The sequence below is a fragment of the Dermacentor albipictus genome, chromosome 1 (assembly GCF_038994185.2).
Source record: "Dermacentor albipictus isolate Rhodes 1998 colony chromosome 1, USDA_Dalb.pri_finalv2, whole genome shotgun sequence".
Classification (NCBI taxonomy): domain Eukaryota; kingdom Metazoa; phylum Arthropoda; class Arachnida; order Ixodida; family Ixodidae; genus Dermacentor; species Dermacentor albipictus.
In genome coordinates, this window is record NC_091821.1 from 102,131,320 (window position 1) to 102,155,377 (window position 24,058).

Sequence of the window (24,058 nt, forward strand, 5' to 3'; positions counted from 1 at the left end):
TTTGAAGGTCGACTGAACGACGAAATATATAAGGCTTTCGCCTTAAATAAATTATTGGTTAGGCAGTGCCAGGATGCAGCCGCATGTAGTGGCGTACCTGAAACGTCTCGTGTGTGCTGCTGAGCACGTATGTGCACGAAGGTACACAAATGACGTAACTGACGTAACGTAAATGACGTAACAGTGTTGCTCAGGGCCGTTGAAACCCCATGAATCGACTGTTCTTAACGCGTCCTCATGGCCGTGTTACGAGAGTTTCAAAGCCATTTCTGCCCTTTCTAGTTAGCAGTAATTACGAGCGGGTTAACGTCTAGGTTATTCCTTCCTTTTTATTGTTCTTTCCCATTGTCTACCTCTATAACAAGCGGTTGCTTGTGTAGAGTTCTATGAGGAGACCAGTCATTAGCTTTCTTTCTTTTTCTTTCCGTATTACCGACCGTGCTGAAGAAAGCAACTGGCCAAACTCCAAATCTTTCCGCCCTGCGAAATGTAGTATGTGCAGGCGATCGCCTGTGCTATATACGCGTATCGGGCTGATATAGCAACGCGGTGTGGCTAAAATTCTCTCGCGCTGCGACTTAGCAGCGTTTGCACCCACGCCAGAGCCCTTCAGCGACTGCATGAATTCACGACCACGGTGCGAGCTGCGAGAACTTGAGCAATAATGTGCAGCCTTGTGTGTCGTTCGTGTCGCGTCCTTCGTACGTGTATATGCGGGGATTTATAGCTTTCCCCATCTTGCCGGAGCGAAAGATGCCGAACGTCTGACCTTATCGCCTGGGAATCCTGGTCCCGCTTGGGGGAGCTGCTTCGCGGGTGCAGGACTGTCCCGGCTAATGGCTTTTAGCGTCCTAAAATAACACGAGGGCTGTGAGAGACTCCGTATATATAGCCGAATCCGTGACCTCGTTCTCGGTAACCGAACGCCGTAGTCATCGAGCCACAGTGGCTGGTCGCGCGGGAGTCTATAGCCAAGCAAAGTGTTTCCTTTTTCGTCCGTTGTCGTGTGCGCGGTTACATAGTGCATTACAAAGCGAAATAACAAATTTCGTTTTGCTTGTTCTTTGATTCGCCCGCCATGTTTCGAACTGAAGGCCACGCGTTTAGGATTCAACTGCAACCGACTGCATGCGTCTTTCTTCTTTAGCCTTTAAAGCGCAACGAAACAACAAACGGGTGCGAACTTGGCATTCTTGCTAGACGTACGCAAACTGATCGCCCGAGCACAGGCGTTGAAAGTCTGGTTCCCCAGGAGCGTTCACGCCGGCGCACCAGTGCTGCTTCGCGGCTATCGCCACGGGCACTGTACAGGGTGCCACATGTAAATTGAGGCAAACTTTGGAGATATGCAAATGTCGCGTATATAGCTGGACAGAACCTAGCTGGAATATAGCTGGAATGTTGTTTGCCGTCGCTTGGAGATACTCGGATAATTTTTTCCATTCCACCGAATTACATGATTAGTCTGAACTAATCAACTTCTCAAATATCACAATTCACAAACCTCAGCATATTGCGGTGCTTGTGCGCTTGGCTCCCACCGGCGACAAGTTATTTTTTCGTCCACTTTCGTTTCCCTTTTTTTCATTATTTTCTACATTCCAATTTTAACCGCTGTTAATTTCCCGATGCTTTCTTTGGCATCATTGTCTGTTGGCTTTATGTGGTCATGATTAACAAAATTGAGCCCCTTGGTTCCCCTTCTCTCGATAACTAGATGAAAAAGTGTCAATGCGAAAATTGTAGAGCAATGTGAAAAACGCTCGATACAACTTGCTGTTGCTCAATACTTGCTACATAAGTTTTTCCAAGCATGAGAGAAGCCCGCGAATACACGCAAAGTGCCTCGAGCGGCCAGTCGCGCGGCAATGTTACGTGTATTGGCGGGCTTCTTCCATGCTCGGAACATTTTTACGTAGCACACATTGAGCAACAGACAGCTGTATGGGTAGTTTTTCACGTTGCTCTACAATTTTCTCGTTGACACTTTCAATTTAATTATAATATTTGAGAAGCTGATTAATGAAAACTATTTCTGTAATTAGGCGGAATGCCAAAAATCTGAGCATCTCCAAGCGATGGCAAGCATTACCTTGTTTTTGTTCAGCCGCGTGGCACTTGCATATATTGAAAGTTTGGCTCAAGTTACGTGGGACACCCGGTATACACCTGCTTCACATATTGGCGCGCCGCTCGTCTGTTGTGGTCTGTCGGCCATGGCATGCCCGCTACGGACAAAAGGAGTCGCTTAGTGACACGGAGTTTATCCCACGGTGTCTCCTTTACGATGCCTGCAGTGCCCGCTCTATGTGCGGTTACCAAGTATATCCTGCCGCCGTCGACGAAACTCAGGTGAACGCTGTTGAGACTGGGGGTCCGAAGATGTGGAATGTGTTTCGCTCATAGAGGAGTAAGGGAACGTGGGGCTGGGCCCGATATCCAGAACCTTCTACAAGTTTATAATGCATATTTCCAAGAAAATGCAAAGTAGTACAGAAAAAGCCGATCACTCCAGCCGTCCGTCGCTCTTTTTATCCCCTGTGTGGTCATTGTTCAGTCGCCTCCCCCAATCCGGCGTCAGGAGACCGATAACCTCATGTCCCACAGATCCGGAGGTTTGTTATCCTTTTCATCTGAAGGTAGCTCTGTCGAAAACACACGCACATCACTGGGCACAAGCAGGGGATGGGGGATAGCACACTTGACCCCGTCTACAGCGTGGACGGGCCAGTTAGGGCGGCTGACAGGTGAAGGACCGTATCCTCGCACTGACCGCGTCTCCGGCGTGAACGTGCCAATTTGGGCGGCTAACAGGCGAAGGACGGTATCCTTGCTAGTTGCCCAAACCTCTCCTGACCGATCGAGGTACTCCAGTGGTGGCCATACAATATGCCATTTGAGAACGACCTTAACGAGGCCGTCGGCCCGTTTCCCATAATCGCGTTATCCGTGATTAGACGTTGTCGTGGGGTGAACGGCCGATCACAACAACGCGCAGCGTGCGTTGATGTGATCGGCGCATTTCTATATGGGTTAATTTTGTCAGATGCATGCATATTTCCTGTTCGCGCCAATGCCGGCATTGTCGCGGTGGCGTCTTGTTCTGTGCGTGTTGTCTTGTGCTTTTTTGTTCTCAAGCATCTAGCGAGCACTCATAATACTAGCCTCTTCATCGCATTGGACACTTACTCTACTGCTGATAACACCACACGACCTTTTTTTTTTTCCTTTTTCTTCTGCCCACCTTCTTCTAGGGCCTTTTTTCTTCGTCCCATTCTCCGCAGAGTAGCATGTAGGCGAAAATATATATGCTGGCTAAACACTCTGCATTGCAGTCTCGTTCGCGCATCCTTTCCATTGCTTTTCCTTTGTCTTTTTCTTTCTTTTTTTTCTTTTTTTTTCTTTTTTTTTTCTGCTTCGCAGCTGGCACTATCCCTTAGCGCTGTAACCACAGCAAGCTCTGAAGCACCCACGAGTTTTCTCCGCCTGGATCTGTTGCTTTTTGCTTCTTTTATCGGCAATGCGGAAAAGTCAGCTTCCAGCTGACGCGATCGCTGACGTAATTGCGTGCGTACTTGTAGCCTTTGCGGCTGGAGTCGAAAGTTTTCTTTATCTTCGAGTTTGTAGTTATATGAAGCAGCAATAATTTCATGTATCGTCCAAATACTGCCGCGCGTACTTTGATTTGCCACCAGGTTATTATTTAACTCCTATGCCCACTTCTAAGCTGAATAATCGCAAGCTGCGAAGCTGGCTGACGATGTTAACATGATAAAATGAAGCGTGGCAGGGCTTGATGAAAACCAAGCAGCTATGGCATATTTTTCTTTTCCTTTGAGCTCTTACAAGTAAACAGTCGGGCCGAGCGCTAATTGAGACTTTTTTCAAATTTTATTTCGTTTTAGGCGAAGAAAGTCGCCTTGAAAAAACTGTCGGGAAGCCGACGATGTTCCACTACTTGGACCTGCCTATGCCCTCAGACAAGTCCCTGTGCACTTACATCTGGATTGATGGTACCGGAGAGCACCTACGTTCGAAGACACGGACAGTCAACTTTGTGCCAAAGAGTCCTGAAGGTAACTTACGTTTTCTTCAAAACACTCGGCGCTAAATGGCATTCTTGCCTTCATTCTGCCAATTGCGCTCGAGAAACCTCCTGTGATTTTTTTTTTCTTTTTACTCAGAGTTGCCTATGTGGAACTACGATGGCTCTAGCACCTACCAGGCCAAGGGATCCAACTCTGATGTGTTCCTCAAGCCTGCCGCGGTGTACCCGGACCCTTTCTTGAGGGGCAGCAACAAGCTGGTCATGTGCGAGACTTATAGGCCCAACAACCAGCCGACAGGTGCGTAAGAAGCCCGAATCTGCCCTTCTTTCATTCATATCACTAGGCACTCTGCGCAAGATCTCGTCGGTCGCTTTTGGCACTGGCTGTGAGCTGGCTTTTGTAAACTATACTCGTTTTTTCGTCGCCTTGGTGCACCGCTTTCTTCGTTGGGATTTTCTTTTAACGCATGCTAACCTCCTACTGCAATGCAAGAAAACCCGAGAAACTATCACAGTGGCACAACTAGTAGCCCCAGCAGACGCAGACCCAAACCTCCTCGCTGAAAGGTGGGAGGCTGCGATCTCCAAGCCTGACCTGGTCGACCAGCGCGAACTCGTCGCCGGAGGGCGATCCAAGCCAGAGGGTTCCTGGAATAAGGGACCCTCCCACCTCGAGTGACAAGTCACTGATTCAAATAAAAGTTTCGTTCTCTCTCTCTCTCTCTCTCTAGGCAACCTGCTTCTCCACGAACAGAGCACGATGTTGTCGCAGTTGTGGTAACAGTTCTCGCTGGTTGCCGTAGCGACTGGTTAGTGGTAGCACAGTAGCTGGGTTATGGTGAAGTGTCAGTACCGTGAACGTGGACTACTGATAAAAGAAGTTTCTGCTTTTTTTACTCATTGAGACTTGAAATTTGTTGGCATTATGAGGGTAATTGTTGTATTGTTTTGCCATTAGAAACGAATCACCGAAACAAGTGTGCGGCTGCTATGGAGAAGGTCAAGGACCAGGAACCTTGGTTTGGCATCGAACAGGAGTACACCTTCTTGGACACGACAGGCAAACCCTTTGGTTGGCCCAAGGGCGGCTTTCCGGGACCCCAGGGGCCCTACTACTGTGGCGTTGGCACTGGGCGTGTCATGGGCCGCGATGTGGTCGAGGCCCACTATAGGGCCTGCCTCTACTCTAACATCAACATCTCTGGAACCAACGCCGAGGTTATGCCCTCCCAGGTACTGCGGGTGTCGTGGCTTGCGTGTACTTCAGTGCGTGTTTGTGCTTGTGTGTGTTTGTGCTTGTGTGTGTGTGTGTGTTCGCGCGCGTGCTCGTGGAGACGTTACAGGACATGGCAGTACCCGACTCGACTCTTCAGAAACAGCAATTCGGGTTATTGCGTGTTTTTTTTTTTTTAGGGAATCTGATAAGTTACCGTTTTTCCCCACCGGAACGTAAAATTAACTTATGGTCTAAAAAGGGCTGCAAATAAGTGCTGTAATAAAATTTTCATACTAGCGTATTTTTTTCATTTCCTATAATTTATTATAATCTTTAGTTACAGCATTTCTGTATCTGTTGCAGAGGCATACTCATTTGCACGCAGCTTAACTCTTTCCGTACCGCGCCCATTGGGCATGGCTAGCCCGCTAACGATGGTTTGAAACGCCGCTTTCGAGACTTTCCGCGGCGCTCACGGACACACTGCGCTATCGGACGTGAAGGAGGAGAACTATATTGTTTTCTAAGCAGTTCTGTTTTTTTTTTCCCCCGTCCGGCGGTAATTTTTGACTCGCTCCGATGTTTCGCGATCGTCAAAACAGAAAGCAAAAATGGCCGCCTCTGGGAGCGCCGCGCGTGCGCTTCGAAAGATCGCAGATCTTGTGATTCCACTGCGTCTGCGGCTGATTTTATCGATGGATCGAGCAGCAGCGAGTCTGAGGATGCTGCCTTTTCGTCGGACCTTGACTATGAGAGCGACGACGACGTAAACCAGCCCGGAACATCGGCGGCCGCAGCCCGGCACGCCCAACTGTAGTGCTTGCAGTTAAATTTTAACGCGGTATAGCGTCAAGGGCCCCGTGCCGCAGAAAATCCGGCGTCCCGCGTCGGCGTTAGGCGGCGGTAGCTGTTTCGGCAAAAAGATTTTCGAACCTAGGCCCTTCATGTGGCACAAGGAAGTTGCCGAACTAATTCAATTTCTCAAGCTAAGATATGTAGAAAAATCGTGAAGTACGACTTACAACCTACAGACATGATAGCGTCGGATTGTACTTTGAATATACGAGAAAACATAATTCTGTTGCGCGAAAACTCAAACCCCTTGTCCAGCGTTGCTACCATACATAGACCGGCCACGGCGACCGCCATTTGCGCGCGTCGGCGCGCGAAAATCTTGGAGGCCATGGAGCGGCGCGCCCGTTTCCTTGCAACACTTCCAGATGGCGCTCGCCTCCGCCGCATCGCGGCCCACGCAAGAGGCCGCGTTTCTACCAGAAAGCCCGCCTTCGGGCATAGCGTTCGCCGCGAGCGTTTCCCAGTAAACATTATGGTTACATACGCTGCGGTTGCCGGGAAGCGTGAGAAGCAGTCAGGGATCTTTGAACGCTGTCGCGTTCCACTCTTAATGGCGAAGCTTAAGCGTCCTACAATTTTTTTTGTAGTGGAATACCTGTTAAAGTAAAAAAAATATTTTTTTCAGAGATAGCACCTATTAGACGGCAATACATTTTTTATGTCGCATCATTCTTGTTTCATATTTTTCTTAATGTATACAAGTGTCTAAACCTTGTTCAATCTTGTCCCGCAATCTTGATTCTGGCAATTTATATCTTTTTATGACATGCTTCTCGTTAATAAAACTTTTATGCGTGAGAAGTGCATTCATTCTGCTTTTTGTTTATGTATTACATAATATTGAGTGCAGTAGTTCCTTCAGAAAAAAAAATCTGGCGTAACCTACAAAAACACCCATTTTCCTCATGGTAGGGAAAAATTAACTGGAGTGATATATGCATTTTGGGAATTTCCATCTCTTAGGACAGCGTTTTCTAGGACGAGGTTGCGTGTGACAGTCCTGGTGATCGAATGTGGTGTGAATGCGTGTGCTGACCCTATCGCTGCGATTAGGTACACGAGTTTGCGGCCGAGAGGGTTAAGACGTTTGCGATCTTCCTTCAATGCTTAGGCGAGAGGGCCTCCTCGAAACGGCCCCAGAATAGACTGTAATATCTGTACCTCGTGACGCACAGAACATGAGGTGCATGAGCTCCGGTGATATTAGTGTGTGCAGCGTATCTAAACGTGTGGGCCATTGTTTCAATGACCGTGCGCAAGCACTTGGGGGACACCCGATGCGGGAGGCATGGTTTCGGGATAACCACCTGCGTTGTCGGCGATGTTACGCACACAGTTCAGTTGAAAATGAGGCAATGTGCCAAAGCATTCTAGAAATTTGTGCCACAAAGCTGGCATACTGTCGGTACGGCAGTTTGCGATCGTCATGATATAACACGCCGCATAAAATTGTGATAAATTGCCGTCGCTGCGACTTTGACTATCCTTAGGTCATCAATGTAAGATTTTTTTTTTCTTCATACAAAAATTTGCCAGGACTATAGCAATTTGTCCCAAACCCACGAAGTTGTCGTTACCACAGAGTTTCCTGAAGACTCCGTAGGAGTCTCTGGGTAAATCTGAGTTTCGCTACAGCTTGTTCGCTTAACCTATAGTTGCTGGTGCTGCACACGTAAAGTCGCATGCTCATGAATTAACAAGAAATCTGTACGTGTGCTGTCTGCCATCGTCGGAAATATGCACAAGGAATGCTCGCGTCTGGCGAGACTACAATAGTCAATTTCCTCGCTTTGCTGCTTTTTCCACCCACCGCCTCATTTCGGCATCGTTGCACATGCATGTGGACCTCGTGTCAGCGTTCTGTTATTTCCTTTTTCGGACTGGACTCCATATTCCTTTGAGCATACTTAAATGCAGTAGGGTGCAGGTTTCCATTTTCGGCTAGCAGTTGTCAAGCTGCGCAAAGTCGGCGTTTCATTTGCCACTCTTGCATTGAAGTCCGAAATGTGGAATTGTGAATGGCGGTGTAGTGCTGCTTTATATGCATGCTGAAGAGCTTAGCACTTGATGGGGGTTGCTTTGACTTTCTTTTTCAAGTGTTTACTTTTTGTACGCAGTGGGAGTACCAGGTGGGTCCCTCTGGTGGAGTGAGCGCTGCTGACGAGCTCTGGATGTCCCGCTACATTCTTCATCGCGTTGCCGAGGACTTCGGCATTGTGGTTACCTTTGACCCTAAGCCCATGACCGGAGACTGGAATGGAGCTGGAGCACACACCAACTTCAGTACCAAGGCGATGCGGGCTGAGGGTGGAATCAAGTGAGTGCCGGCCCTTTATCTATCGATTATGCTACCTATTGGCTCGATTACGGTTTCTTGTCATTCTAGCACTTTACACTGCAGTTTGCTATTCGTCAAAATTTTGCCTGCTCCATACAGCGGCGCTCAGTTGCTTTTCTTTTTTTTTCTTTTCCTTTGTTGACAGGGCCACATGTATTCCTCTTTTCCCCAGACAAGTGTTAAAGGCAGAATCTGCAACGTAAATAAAACAGTGCAACTGGAATCCTATACTTTTCATCAGAGGGTGACGGCTATTGACGGCATTCATTTGTGCCCTGGGTGCGGCGGGAGTACGCAGGAGCTATATTCTCGGCTGATCACTCTAGGGTATACGTTTACTTTCGTGCGACGTGGTGTCCAGCACAACGCCTTACTGGAGCGACGGGAATCCTGCACGTTGATAGTGATACTGCCAAAATTGGTCGATCCAGAATGTCCCCAGGGCTTGTATCATGTATCAATTCTATTCCAATGCTCTCGCTTGTTGCTCTTCGTCAGTGGTCAGAGCGGCGCCCTGCCCACGTTATCACATGGTTAGGCCGGCCGTGAGCGGTGGGGGATAAGACAGGAATAGAATCGAGCGAAAAGAATCCTTATATTTTTACCGGCCCAGGTTTTTCACCTCTGTATCTGTCCGACGCGATTGACTGCATATCAAATATGACAGTGTAAAGCAAAAAAAAAAATAATCCGTGTATTTTGATTGTCAACAACAACCTATTTTAAGTCCACTGCAGGACGAAGGCCTCTCCCTTCGATCTCCAATTACCCCTGTGCTGCGCCAACCGATTCCAACTTGCGCCTGAGAATTAATTTGATCCGCCCATCTAGTCTTTTGCCATCCTCGACTGCGTTTCCCTTGTCTTGGCACCCATTCTGTAACCCTAATGGTCCACCGGTTATCTAACCTACGCATTGCATGACCTGTTCAGCTCCATTTCTTTCTCTTAATGTGAATTAGAATATCGGCTATACCCATTTGCTCTCTGATTTTGACTCTAGTGCAGTTTAAGGAACCGTCGCTAATTAATTTTTTATCTGCACGTATGCCTGCATTCTTATATTTTCGGCTTGCTGCTAATAACCATTTAAGAAAATCCTTAAAAGGGAGTTGGGGTCAGTAATAGTTGTAATAGACGGCGCATGGTGCGAATGTGTAGCTGGCAAACTATCAGTGCCAGCGCATAACGTGCATGGAAATGAAGTGGACACGCTTCTGGAATTTCAAAGATTCACGTAGCATTTTACGTAATGTTCTTCCCCTAATAAACTTGATAATCTGTCGAAGTGATAAGTCATTGGAAGGTCATCAAACAGTATAGTCAAGTGTTCTGACCTTCAGTCGGAGAAGATAGAAACAACAGAAGATGCTTTAGAGGCTGCTCTGCTTTTTTGATGCAGCGAATTATACTTAGTGTTTGCACTGGTTCGTGAAGCCTCTTGTCTGAGGTCTCCATTGTGTCATGGGCTTCCGAGCTGTGTGCTCAGCTGGCGTTTTTCTCGTGATAGCAAGTTATTTTTCGTGTTTGCACTGGTATTTATCTTGTCTGAGACCTCTAGCGTGTCATATGTCTAATTACGCATAAAAATAAGAGCGCAGGGGGAAATACTCAAATGTGTGCATCGACATCTCGGAGGCAACAGCCCTCACTTGCCGCATGCATTCTAGATGCTGACACAGTACTGCACCGCAGGAAACAACTGCTGGCACGAGTTTGTCAACGAGAACATGAGGCGGTGATTGATCAGCGAAAGAACGCACACCCTTGATCAAACGTATGCAGGCCAGGTGTTCCGCGAAAAAAGAAAAATCTAAATTCCTCGATGCCTTGGCATGTAACCTGAAACTAAAGATTCCAGTTCATATTAGGAATTTCAAACATCGCAGTGCATTCATCAGTTTCAGCTTGTCAGTCTGGAATTGCTTAGAATATTTTGCAGCACCCCTGGTCCACATGCTTTGGGTCACGGGGTTGCGTCAGCGGCACTGTGTGCTGGAGACCTGCACTTACTATCGCAAGTCCTGTCAGTCGCAGTTTTAAGTGAGTGAATGGCTTCTAGGTCTTGGAATGGCAGAACCCTTTCACTTTTTTTCAGCCCCCGCTGACGCCACCAGCTTTATAACGGAGCCCGGTGCAACCATGGTGTTGCATGGCTAGAATTCTAGCCACCCTAACCTTGGCTCTCGTTTCGCAACCCATGCTGGTCGCGATGGCACGTCACATGTATTCACCTGCACGCTTCGCAGTATCTACAGCCGATGTCTTTGCCATTTAGTTATATGCGTCTGCCTTTTTCCTTTCACCCCAGGGCCATCGAGGCTGCGATCGCTCGCCTGGCGAAGCACCACAAGCGCCACATTGAGGCGTATGACCCAAAGCAGGGCCGTGACAACGAGCGTCGCCTAACTGGCCACCATGAGACGTCGAGCATCCATGACTTCTCGTCTGGAGTGGCTAACCGAGGCTGCAGTGTGCGGATCCCACGGGCCGTTGCAGAGCAGAACAAGGGCTACTTTGAGGACCGCAGGCCGTCATCTAACATGGACCCCTACATGGTCACCGAGGTCCTTGTCCGTACCTGCCTCCTTGAAGAGTAGACCCCGATAGCCGAGAGTTTTTAGTCGCATGCCAACTCGGGGCTGCCTGCGTGGGCGTTCAAAATTGTCTAGTATGCAGAGCTAGCTAGACTTCTGTCTGGAGTTGAAAGAACTGTTGTATAGGTTGCATGTCTTGATTATGCCAGAATGAGCTCTGTGAGAATCCGCATGGCAGCATAATAGATTTTATTTCTCACTTTCTATGAAAAAAAAAAGAGGAAGAACTATACTGCCACTTGCATTGTCCTAAGAGGATTCTCAAGGAGAAGTTTTTGGGAAAAGAACAAAAATTATTTCATCAAGGTATGAATGATATTTACAGTCTTGTTCAAAAAAAAAAAAACTTCATCAAGTCTTTTCAGTGTCTGCTATTACTATGTCCACCAATGTGTTGGCTGTGAACCGAGCACTAAATGTGTACAGCATGAACTCCGTTGAACGTTGCCTAAGGTTTGGTGTACTGGTTCTGTTCTGTATGCTTTGTGCCAGACAGTGCTGGCTGCCACTCGGACTCACTGGTGCTCTTTCCGCTTGTTGAACTGGAAAATATGTGTGGAGTTCCATGTAGTTGGTATTTTACTGTTTTTCACTGTTGGCCTTTATCTGTCCCATATGTAAACTGGTTAAAATTTCGACTAGGGCAGGCACCTGAAAAGAGGTACTCGGCTGTTTTCAGTAGATGAATTGCAAGAGGTCACTCATTGCTGTTGAACTGACATGACATCAAGCGCCACTCGACATTGTGCACAGCGTAGTCAATTCTCTCATTTTCCTGAGTGTGCCGGTTTCCTCAAGTTTAAAACGCCATGCAGTGTGACAGTATTTTTCTTGCCTACTGCAATCTTCAAATTGTTTTCTTCACGTTGCAAATATGTTTGCGGCGTTGCAATGCATGTATCTCGAGGTGGCACGCACAGAAATTTCGAAAAGCATGCATCATGGCAAACTCTTCTATACATATATATATATATATATCTATTATATATGGGCATCCTCATGGCCACAACATTCCACTCGTTTTGTACAGTTGCACATGCAGCTTGCATTTGTGAAACCTTTTTTTGTAAATAAGAATTAAGTGCCCCTTGCTTCTGTGGGCATTTTTAAATATCTGGCGTGCTTTTATTTGATTGACATTTCTGAAACTCTATATATTGTTTATTAAAAAGGAAAACGAACTCTCGTTTTGTTTAGTTTCTTTCTGTGACGTTATTTTACTTCATTCACAATCCTACGTAGTCGGAAACATACTGTCCTACCTAGCGGCACCAAACGTTATGACCACGTTCAGAAAAATTTCGACACTGATGTGGTTCACACACACCCAGTGGGAAATACTGACTTTCACGTGTGTGCCATGACAACGGTTCACGTCTAAAGCGGCAGCTCTAGCAACAACTGGCAATAACAAATGTAATTCGATAGCTGCTGGTAATAAAAAAGCGAATGGCTCGGCATAGTACGCGAGATGCCATAGGGAGGAAACGTGGGACTTGTGTTGATCGCTCCCACGCGCCATCTAGCAACAACTAAAAACGCTCGCTGTCCGTTAGGCGCAATGTCAGGCGTTCAAGACGCTCGTTACACATGCAAGAAGGGGCGCGCACTGCTAAAGTGGAGCATTCTTTGCGTCATACCGGCCACTTTGTGGTAGGCAAGTTCCTGTCTAGCAGTGTTTCGGGCCTCTTCGATGAAAGCTAATTGTCTGATAGTGGGATCGGACCTCGGTCTGCCTTATTGGGATGAAGTGTATAGCGAAACACCAGGACATGGGCACGATAACGAATGGCAGACATGCAGCGCTGGTCTCCATATCCTGGTGCTGCGCTGCACGTCATGCCAGTTTATTATGACTGACCAACTGGCCCCCATCGCCACCCTCGTCGTTCTTCCAGCACAATAGCCCGATGCTATATAACGATTAGGCCACGCATACTTCTCTCGTGCCATTGACAACTATCTATTTGAGGCAATTGGCGCGTGCATCACGTCGCATAACAGGAGCGAGAGCACGTGCGCACGCATCAGTTTCCATTAGGCCAGAGGTGCAGGAATGGAACGCTCGAAGAGAAGTTAAGCTTACCGCATGTCTTTCACGCACATCATGTGGGCCAGCTTCTCCCATTCTTCCCCTCCTGGCAGCTAGCGCTTTGAGACGCCGGGTTGGACTGCTTAGCCTCTGTGATCGGCCCACATTCCCCTGTCCTTTCCTCATAGCAGCTGCCGCACACGTAGTCAATAGCGCCTTTGGGATCGGCCCAGGTCGTAACGGAACTAACGTTTCTTCACCAGACTAAAAAAGAGAAGAAGGAAATTCAATTATATCGTCGCCATCGTTGTTTTGATACTATCCTCGCACACACAAGCGCGTTAGTCCAACTGGTAACGCTATGCCGAACCCCAAGTGATGCTGGATAGCCAGCTACCTGCAAAATACTTCGCGTTAACATCGATTCACACAGTGCGTGGGTTCTGTATATTCCTTTCTGCTGAGATTTTTAATCGCAATTTGCAAAGCGCTGCCTGTGGCTTGAACTTAAGAAGATAAGCTTCAGATCGCGTTTGATAAGTGGCATTTGGGCAGTGTAATTTCCGGCAACCTATTTGCAAACCTGGCATCCTGCAGCTAGCAATGTCCTCCCCTTGCCTTCTCCTCCTCGAGAATGCATGGTAATTCTCGTGAAATTCCATGACCGAGCCCAGCGTTCAGACAAAAAAGAAGGAAAAAAAAGTCGTCCCCTTGTTTTATTTACGCACTTCGTGGTCTTGTTTGTGCCAAAGGGAGCGTTCACCAGTGTTATAGCTCCGATAGCGACAGTTTGTTAGTTGCCGCATCTGTTTGCTGCCGAACCTGGCGCGGCTGGGCCAAACGCATATGCGTGTATCTCGCCCGGCCATCTCGTTTAGTCTGCACCATTGGCGTTGAGAAAAACGTGAAACTCGAATGAGTGACCTGTGTAAGCGGGCGTGGCACGGCTTTGAACCTCGCTTTCTTTCCGGCACATTTTTTAGAACGCGGTTCTTAAGCGCCCGTTACTGCGTTGAGCGTCGGCGTCGTCGGTGTAACCGAGCGAACGAGCAGAGCGAAGGATGAAAGAGCGAACGCGGAACGCAGCGGGGGATGAAAAGCGAGGAGGAAAGCGGAGGAAGAGGTGACAGTGAAAGCATAAGGCGGAAAGTGGAGGAGGTTGTGGATTAAACGTGAGAAGAAAAGCGTATGACCGCTGTGCGGCGACGATGGCTTACGAGGTGGCGCCAGAGCGGCGCTCGTCCTCTGTTCACCGATGGCATGCGGCAAGCGCGTCCAACGGTAGTATATATATGAAAACAAAGCGCTGCATTAACGGAGGTCTGTTTACGGCGGCTGCTGTGAATGGCGCTCACGCGTCACCCACGCGCTGCCTCTCGCGATCTCCCGATTAGCGAGGCAGTAGCGCCACACTTCGCTGCGTTTGCAACGTGTCGCGCGAGACAGATTGTCCGCGCCAGCCAATATATCACGAAGTGAAAACACGTGCAGAGCTGCGCTCAAATTTCGCTTTGGGAGTATCCTAATCGTAGGTGAATTTTTCGTCATCTGGACAGTCGCATAAGTAACCTTGATCTTGTGTTGCACTTGCTCACTCAATCAGCTGGAGCATGAGCATCGGGTTTTCCTCACACCGTTTAGTTCGCAATGCCACAGAGCTATTTATCCTACAGAGGTAATGGAAGGCAGCATACCGGCGGCGCACCTTTCCCATCACTGTCTTTGCCTCTTTCCAGTAGAACCTCGATATATCGTACTAGAAGACACCAGTGGGGAAAACGCCCGTTGTAAAGTGGGATTGCGTTGCACCCTGATCACGAGATGAAAAATTAAGCCAGGCTCAGCTTGCGTAAAACCTTTATTTGGAAGAATAAGCGAGCAGAATGGAAGCTAACAAAGAAACCATCAAGCCGGCAACCAGAATATAAACGGTAGGTAAGGAAATGTGCAGCGACGTTCCGCACGACGCCGCAGGAATGGGAGGACGCCGCTGGGCCAACCTTGTCTAGGTTGCTACAGACAGGTGCATTCAGGACTTTCAGGAACCTACGCAGGAGCGCACGTATGAAGTTATCTTTAAGCGAACTTTCAGGGCAGTTAGTGCCGTATGTTTGTTTATCGCGAAGACCTGTCCTTTCTATGCAGTATACTATAGCTGATTCTATTATATTTTTTTCAAATTCGCATAGTACAACGTAACGAGTTAACACATCTGTTCTCTGTGTGGCGAAATTCGATGTATTCGACGTCTCTCGTGTGCCCGAGTGCAGATAACAAACCCGTCGCGGGCGCACGCTGTGCGCCCACTGCCCTGTCGCACTGCGAAAAGTGAGCACGAAGGGGGGTTCACGGTATTTGGCGAAGACTGCCGGGTTCCGCATTTCGCAGAAGTTACACCACCTTGCAAAATCTTTGCAGGGTGATTTGCCCGCTATCTCCGTCGCAAGCGGGATCCGCGTGACCGACACAGGAAAAGTGCAATCTGTGTAAAATCCTTTCTGACGCCGGATGAGTCCGTCGAGTGTTTGCGGTCCTCGGTATACATTTCTCCGTCAGGCGGTTCGAAATTATCGTTGCCGATAGCGGAAGTGCTTCGGCGAGCGAGCACGGTATGAGCACGTGAGGACGGTGCATCGCGACCGAGGTCACGCGTGCTGGACGGTGCGCCAAGCGCTTCACGCCCTCTGCGAGCCGTTTCCAGCGGAGGGCATTTTCGCGGGTCGTCTCGCTTTCATTGGCCGAGCCGAGCGGACTTTGCTCTTCTCCTACGCGGTCGCCAGCCTCGGCGCAGTGCGTTCTGTTGTTGATCGGCGCAGCAAACAACGTGCAGTGCTCGGGTTGCCACGCGATACCGCTTGCAGATAAGGAACGACTAAGGAAATTGCAGATATTGCAATTTCCTTAGTCGGCGCTATTATCATCGTGTCTTACCATCTCGGCATCCCTCGTGTACAGTTTTCAATGATTGAAACTAAGAGAGCGGATGTGGGCATCTGTCTGTGATGGCTTCGTGGCCGACGCACGAAAGTGTTTGCATGTCTGGACGACGGATTGTTTGGCCCAGTACTGCCAGTACGTTATTGTTGGCATTGAATCTTTTTTAGTTGGGCTGCGCGAATACGAGATTGTTCGCTGGACGAGTCGCGCGTCTACAAAGGTGCATTTAAGCCGGGACTATGGCACCAGGAAAGCAAACGTCCTCGTCCCAATCACTTTGCTTCACTCAACATGAACAAGTTAGCCCAAATAAAGTTGTGTATTTCCACTTTAACCAAAAAGACAGGCAAAATCATTCATGTAGCACTGGCACAGCTCAGTGTCTTTTTTGTAGTTCATTATAATATGAATCAATTGTTTCTTCTTTATATCGTTTCACGAGGCAAGGAATAAATAAATAAATAAATAAATTAGTGGGCGTTGTACAAAGATTTTATTGGAACGGTAGCGCAATTGCTAAAGATATTTAATACTCACAACGCCCCAGGATGTCAAAACTGCGACTTCTGTTTTGCGAAAATGATGTGTGGGTCAGTATTTTTTTTTCTTGTTAACCTTTTGTTAACCACAGTAAACCTTTTGTTATTTTTTTCCTCGCAAACACTCTCCGAGAAGGAGTATTGCTAGCTGCAGGGGGATCTAGCCTTGCAACAAGTGCCCCGCCCAAAGGTCATATGCGGTAAAGTCTGACGCTCGTTGCAACACAGGCATGCAAGATTTGTACATGACATGCGCTATACTGATCATGCACATAACTAAACAAAATTCTGGCCGAAAGCGTGTAACGTATCTGGAAGACGCGAAAGTTTTGTTGGTCTTCGTGTATTACACTACCGTGCTGAGATTTTGGACGGGCGTTTCTGCATTTCGCCCTCGTCGAAATGCGGCCGCCGTGGCCAGGATTTGGTACCGCGACCTCGTTAAGCACGAGGTCGCGCAACACCATAGCCGCTGAATCACCCCGGCAGGTAAGCTACGGGATCGTGGCAGCAGTAACGATTGAACGGCACAGCATATATGTCAAAACTGTTCTAATCATGTTCCGTGTAGCGCTGAACAAGTGGAAGAAAATTTGCCTACTGCAGGAAGTTGGATACCTTATGTTTGGGACCATAAAAAGTGTATAGTTGCCATTTAGAAGTTTCCACGGCGTGCTTGTATTGAAGCAAACAGCAACGATTATGCCAGATTGGCCGTGGTTACGCGAGTATATTTGAATGTCATTTTTTTTTCTAACACAAATGATTCTGTCTATATACGGCATCGGCGAAACTGTAACAAAGTTGGACGAAACGTTTAAGATGTACGCTCGATTACCAGCGCGTATTTCCTGCTCCATGTGGCTTCGTACAGCTTGAACGACAGGAAGCATAGGACGTATACATAGAGAGGCGGTGCGAAATTCTCAAGTGGCAGCTTATCAAGATCAGCATGGTAATTATCTTGCAGTGTCTCGTCGACGTTTACCGCGTTCCCTTCCTTGCATACCGCGATCATACAGCATATTCTTCGCAGTTCTAGCGAAACTGATAATCAGTTGCCGCGATGTCTAAAATTAGCACAGTTTTGACATATATGCTGTGCCGTTCAATAGTTACCGCTGCCACGAACCAGTAGCTTACCTGCCGAGGTGGGGGTGGGGGCATAACGCGAATGTTAAATATAGTCAGCTCTTTTTAGCTGACGGCGATGGTGGCTAAACCTTGAAGTATGCCGAGCGCAACCGACGATAAACAATTTGGACGGTAATTTATAGAAGCACGACCCGCGTTGAACATCTTAAACACAATATTCACTCGATGTTTCATTCGTAGCGCGAGTCTACATAAAATGCGCGTCGCGACGCGAGAATTGTCGCACAATATCATGCATGCGTGTCTTTCTATCATGAAGAACGTTATTTACACGCATACGAGAAACAGCCCCAGTCTTTCAAAAAATTGTTCATTATTGTTTGTTGTTTAAAACTGTTGTTCGGGACGGTGAGAGTTCGTTTCTTTGCGGTATAGTGGCGCTGTGAAGAGCGCGTGACTGCCAACAGGCTTTCACCACACGTTAACATCGATGCGTCATATAACTGAAATGATGCCGAAGACGTGGCTACGAAACTGCAGACACGAACGTCCCTGGTGCTTAGGTTTCCAAAAAAAAACGTCGCCAGGAATCCGATGTTGCAAAAAAGAAAAAGAAAAAAGCCTTTTTCGCACGCGTCACAGCCTACAAACGGCGCATAGGTGATCGACTGCTGGAGCCGCTCGCATTGGCTGCACGGACCGGTGAGGCCCCTGGTCACGGCGTCGGAATGACTCTTCGACCTTCGTTGTTGTCTCTTCGTTGTTGTCATTATTTCAGGCTGCCGCAACAGCTCGTAAAATAGGATCGCAGAATTCCGCCACGCTGACTGACTTGGGACAAGTGACGCAGCTTTTCACGAACAGCGCCTCTATTTCAGAAATTCGCTGAGCGAAGCTGATCGTCTCACATTAGCATCGGGGAAGGGTTTACGGTAGGGCACCGCTGTGACGGCAACTCTGTAATGCAGGGCTCTCCGTAAAGAAGAGACTTAATGATCTTATTATAACACCGTCTTCTCCTTTCCACGATTATGCGAAATTTACGCCTCCTCCGCCACCACGCCTTATGCGCACCTATGTGCTTCCTCGTGTTCGATACTGCACACTCACGTGAGCGCTGCAGGCCGCACACATTATACGTGTACATATTTGGGAGACAAGATCAGTCACTGTCTCGCAAATGGCTCCCCTTTTAGTCAGTAAACGGTTAAATATAGTTTAATAAAAGTATCGACATTCCAGAACGCCTCGCTGTATACGTGTCTTGCCAGGCAGTGTGAGTCTTACACGAACCCGAGGTGCTTGGCGTTTTATCAGTGTGCCTGTACTCGGGCGATATTTGCTCCTTTCTCTATAGGGTGAAGGCGCCCGATAAAGTACAAGCGAGCGTCACTTTGTGCTGAGAAGACGGGCTCTTTTGCTCGAAATACAGTCGTACACGATGTGTGCTTCTCTTAAAGTGCCGCAGAGTGTGCCACGGAGAAGTGGGCGTTCAAACTGCACTGCACGACCCCGCACAAATCCTCGCTGAAGCCACGACTGGCTTCAACAACGACAGATCTCATACCGGTCAGATCTCAACCCATTCGCAGAATCGAGGTCTCATTCATAGACTCATTCGCACAGCGAGCTTGACTTCCTCCAAAGAAGTTGGCCCTTTAATTTTTCGACATCTACCCACTCCCCTCTCCTCGTCCCTCCCTTCATTTTTTTTTGCAATCGAGCTCAGGGAGAAGCGAGGCCTGCAGCCATGCACGCGACTAAGGTTGTGCTATGTCGCTGCTGATTTGCGGGATGTCAACAGGAATGCGCGCCTGACATCAAACAATCACGTGCAGCTGCGATGACGTAACACAGACGAAAGCGTTGCCTGAGTCATGCGTACTTCTCGGCAAGCAAGCGCCGACTGCATCTGAGTGCAGGGCAACACCCCTCAACCGCGTTCTTCCCGAAGCACCGGCGCCCGACGCCGGCACAGATGCTCGGAAAGCGAGTGTTGCCAAGATTACGATGCGGCGCCCTCTCTCGTTCTCTGGATCGCATTGCTGTCCGTCTCATCCTCACGCCCTCCGATTCTGCCGCTGTCTCCGGAAGGATCGAACAAACTCCATTCGCGCTGCTTGAATCATGAAGGAACGAAGACGTAAACTTTCGAACATATCAGAGCTCACTTGCCGTTAATTTAAGAGTCAGCATGTTACTACAGGGGACAAACATCGTCGGGGTGACACCATCTTCCCATCTGGTGAAGCTCCAAGATACCGACACCCGTGAAATATGCTTTGTCTGCAACTTTTCTCCCCCGTGATTGTTGTGTTAACGAACTGTTACATGTGGATAGAGTATTCCATGTAAATAATAACAGTGAACTATTTTTATGTACATGTGTAATCTCGTGCTAAACTGAGAGGTACGAAAAAAAGAAAGCTTCCCTTTCGTGCTTAAAGGTGTTGTGCTGTTGTGTTTTGGTATAACTGCCGTGTTTGTTCCAGGATAATAAAATAAATATGGCAAGTTTTCGGAATGGCCCGTCTTTTGCCTACTCCTTCTTTTCTTTTTTTTTCGTTTTTCTTCCCCGTTTGTGGTGGGCAAATTCTGTGCGCTATGAACTAGCACAGTAAAGTACACTTCCACAACGCTCGAGGGAGCTTCGAACGGCAGCCGAAGTAAAAGTCTATAGCTTTTTTCAATCGTTACAGAAAACTTGCATGGATTTTTTATTTTTTATTTTCTGAACAAAAGTCTTCGCGGATGGAATGCCGGCATTCGGATAGTATACCCTCGAAGTTTGGTCTGGTGCGTATGTGAAGCGTTTCTTGGGGTGCATATACAGGGAGATCATTTTTAAGTTTCCCGGAATTAGAAAAAAAAAAAGAACGCCTGTGGCAGATAGCATAATGCTTGTCCTTGAGCTGGATTACTGGAAGAGGCGGACATTACTAGCATGAGAATTGAAACAGATATTCAGCTAATTAGCAAGCATTGACTAATGAATGCCTTAATTAGTTACTTTACGGCAGATATTGCAATTTAGGCTGGTGAGCTTGCAAGACGTATCCATTTGAAATGAATTTCAGGATGACACGCGTTCGAGATACTATTTCCCGAAGTGTGGGACGAAATACCTGGGCATTCCAGTTACTTTCGCGTTTCATTGCATAAAAGAGCGTTTTGTTAACAAAATTAAATTATGGAGTTTTACGTGACAAAACTACGGTCTGATTACGAGGCAAGCCGTAGTGGGGGACTGCGACCGTAGTGAGGCATGTGCGATCGAGAACAGTGTATCCATCTCACGTGAAAACGACGATGTGCACAGTTTCTTATTCCGGTACAAGCAAATCTCCGCCCGGGTCGTTGCACGCCGCATTCACAGCTATAGCCGCCAAACCTACTGCGATAAGCATCTTCACCTATCTGTTTTACAGCGCGTGGTGCGCAGTGCCATCGGTAGCGTACTGCACGTTTTTAGTAGGCGTTAATTTACACACGCCGCCATTCCTTGCCACAGGCGGCACGGTGTGGGCATCACGTGCCGCTTCGGTGGCATATGGCGTCGCACACCGATTTCGTTTCGGTTTCCCATCGCCCTCTTAAAAACCACACAATAGGAAAACAACAAAATGCGTCTAGGGCCGCCGGAGCATCACCAGCTCAATGCGCGTCAGCATCTCGTGCAGTAACGATCCGCGCGACGCTTCACGTTACGTAGAAGTCAACAATAGTTGAATCTGTCAAATCTTTTTAGTTACTTCGGATCGTACGTTCTCCCGGTTAGTACGTTTTGTCACAATTTTTTTCCAGAACGTATGACCAAGGTTTTACTGTATTATTCATGTAATCCTATTCGGGGGGGGGGGGGGGGGGGCGGAAGCGTATTTCGGCTAGCACATGGCTCTGTCATGCTTCTCTATTTCTACTCCCAGTGACAAGCTTCTAAGTATAACTATGGATGTTTGTACGGAGTCATACTGCCACTGGGTCTTGCGATGGTAAAAATTAAATTATGGCGTCTTACGTGCAAAAACCACAATTTGATTATGAGGCACGCCATAGTGGGGGACTCTGGAAATTTGGACCACCTGAAGTTCTTTACCGTGCACCTAAACGTACGTACACGGGTGTTTGCGCATTTCGCCTCCATCGAAACGTGGCCGCCGTGGCCGGGAATCGATCCCGCCACCTCGTGCTTAGCAGCCGAACACCATAGGCAACCACGGCGGTTGCAGCGTTTTCTTTAAAAAAAATGAAAAATAAAGTAATAGTGACAACAGTGCATTCTTACGGCGAGGTTGATGGCACATATCTTCAAACTAGTGTCATTCTAAAAATTCATTCGAAGTGGATATGCCTTGCAAGTTCACCGGTTATAATTTGTAAATTGCAGTATGTGCCGTAAAGAAATTAATTAGTGCATATTTTAATCAGTTCAATATGTGTTTTGATTTCTCGTGTAAGTGTTGTCCGCCTCTCTGGATAATCTAGCTCAAAGACTAGAATTATGTTATCTGCTACATGCAGGCGATTTTTAAACATTCCAGAAAACCTAAAAATGTTCACACCGTATATGTATGTTTAACAGTGTGGTCTTATTAGAACAAATGGCCGAGGAAATGTGCAGTTCCTGGCAGAAAAAAAAATTGCAATTATTTGCGTTTTTTATTTGCGAGCATAGCTTAAAGGTGAGACGCTGACAATGAAGCGTTTGTTTCGGTGCTGCGGTTACTCTGCGTTTCATGTGAACGATAGTTTGACAAAACCCGCAAAGTTATATAGGGACTTGAGGGACAACGGACGTCGTGGAGACGACCGCATTCTATAGCTTATAGTAAACCATCGATGGCCTTCCATTACAGGTTTCCAGGGAAAGTGAATGGTCGAGTTGAATATATGGAAACCGTCTGAGAAGAATAGGACTGGAGGGCGAAGTATTTCGATGAAATTAATATCCACCCGTATACTGCTCTCTCTCTCTCTCTCTCTCTCTCTCTCTCTCTCTCTCTCTCTATATATATATATATATATATATATATATATATATATATATATATATATATATATATATATATATATATATATATATATATATATATATATATATATATTGTTGCGTTTCAGAAGTCACATATAAAGATGCATTTGCAATATTTACACCAGAGACAACTACACATGAACAAGATGGCTGTCGAGAGCGAGTCTACCTTTATACACGTCAAATCTTCTTCTGACTGGCGCCACTCTTGGTTGCGCCGTAACATAACCGCCGCCTGTAAAGGCGCCGTCTGGGCGCTAACTATACGGGATATGAACTCACAGCAAAGTAAGGCTTCAGCCGGGACACATGCACGACGTCCGTGGGGCCACGTGAGTCCAGCGGAGCGATCTCGTAGTTGACATCGCCATGCTGACGCAATATCGTGTGTGTCGCGCGGCAGTGTGTCGCGCGGCAGCAGCTTTTCAGACGAGCCGACGCGGCGACATGGTGTCCATAGGAGGACAATTGAGCCAGGAGAAAATCGAATGTCCCTGTGTCGGCTGTCGTACCGGATCTTCTGCGCGGCCCGAGACTCAGTGAGCCGGGAGCCGGCAACCTGGCGTACCGTGGAAGCCCGGGCGAAAACGTCTTGAGCGTGTTCAATGGGAGCGTTCGTCGAGGAAGGAAGCAGTGTGTCAAAGGGCAAAGAAGGGTGGCAGCCGAACAGAAGGTAAAAGAGTGAAAAGCCAGTGGTCTCGTAGCGGGACAAATTATAGGCGAAGGTCACAAAGGGCAACATGCTGTCCTAATCACGGTGGTCATCAGAAACGTACATAGACAGCATTTCTGTCAATGTGCGATTGAGCCGCTCCGTCAGACTGTTTGTCTGTGGGTGGTAGGTGGTAGAAAGCTTGTGCTCGGCAGAACAGGAGCGAAGTCGGTCTTCAACTACTCAGGACAAGCAGGTGCGGCCGCGATCAGTGAGGAACTGACGGGGTGCGCCGCGATGGAGGATTACGTCATGTAAAAGGAAGTCTGCCACCTCAGATGCACAGCTTGTGCATAAAGCTCACGTGATCGCTTGCCGGGTCGCGTAATCAGTCACTACAACGACCCACTTATTGCCAGATTTCGTCATCGCAAAAGGACCGAGAAGATCGAGACCAACGCAACATAATGGTTCCGAGGGCACGTCAACGGGGGGAAGGTGTCCAGCGGGCAGCAGAGCAGGTTTTTTGCGGCGCTGACAGAGCGTACAAGCTGCAACGTAGTGATGTACAGAGCGGTACAGGCCTGGTCAGTAGAAACGACACTGTACGCGGTCATAAGTACGCAAAATACCGAGGTCGCCTGCAGTAGGGGCGTCATGCACCTGCTCAAGATCTGACGTCCGGAGATGGCGTGGTACAACGAGTAAAAATTCTGGT

General features: G+C 47.8%; 1 protein-coding gene across 2 annotated transcripts in view; it reads left to right on the top strand.

The window, feature by feature from the left end:
* Positions 1-12,234, top strand: part of LOC135906152 (glutamine synthetase-like) — a 34,510-nt gene extending 22,276 nt beyond the window's left edge. For both annotated transcript variants that reach the window (XM_065437387.2, XM_065437386.1), the window contains exons 2-6: positions 3,906-4,076; positions 4,185-4,346; positions 5,007-5,281; positions 8,237-8,436; positions 10,768-12,234. In XM_065437387.2, coding sequence (XP_065293459.1) covers positions 3,906-4,076; positions 4,185-4,346; positions 5,007-5,281; positions 8,237-8,436; positions 10,768-11,056 — 1,097 coding nt within the window. In that variant the 3' untranslated portion in view covers positions 11,057-12,234. The remainder of the gene's footprint in view (positions 1-3,905; positions 4,077-4,184; positions 4,347-5,006; positions 5,282-8,236; positions 8,437-10,767) is intronic.
* Positions 12,235-24,058: the final 11,824 nt, after the last annotated feature.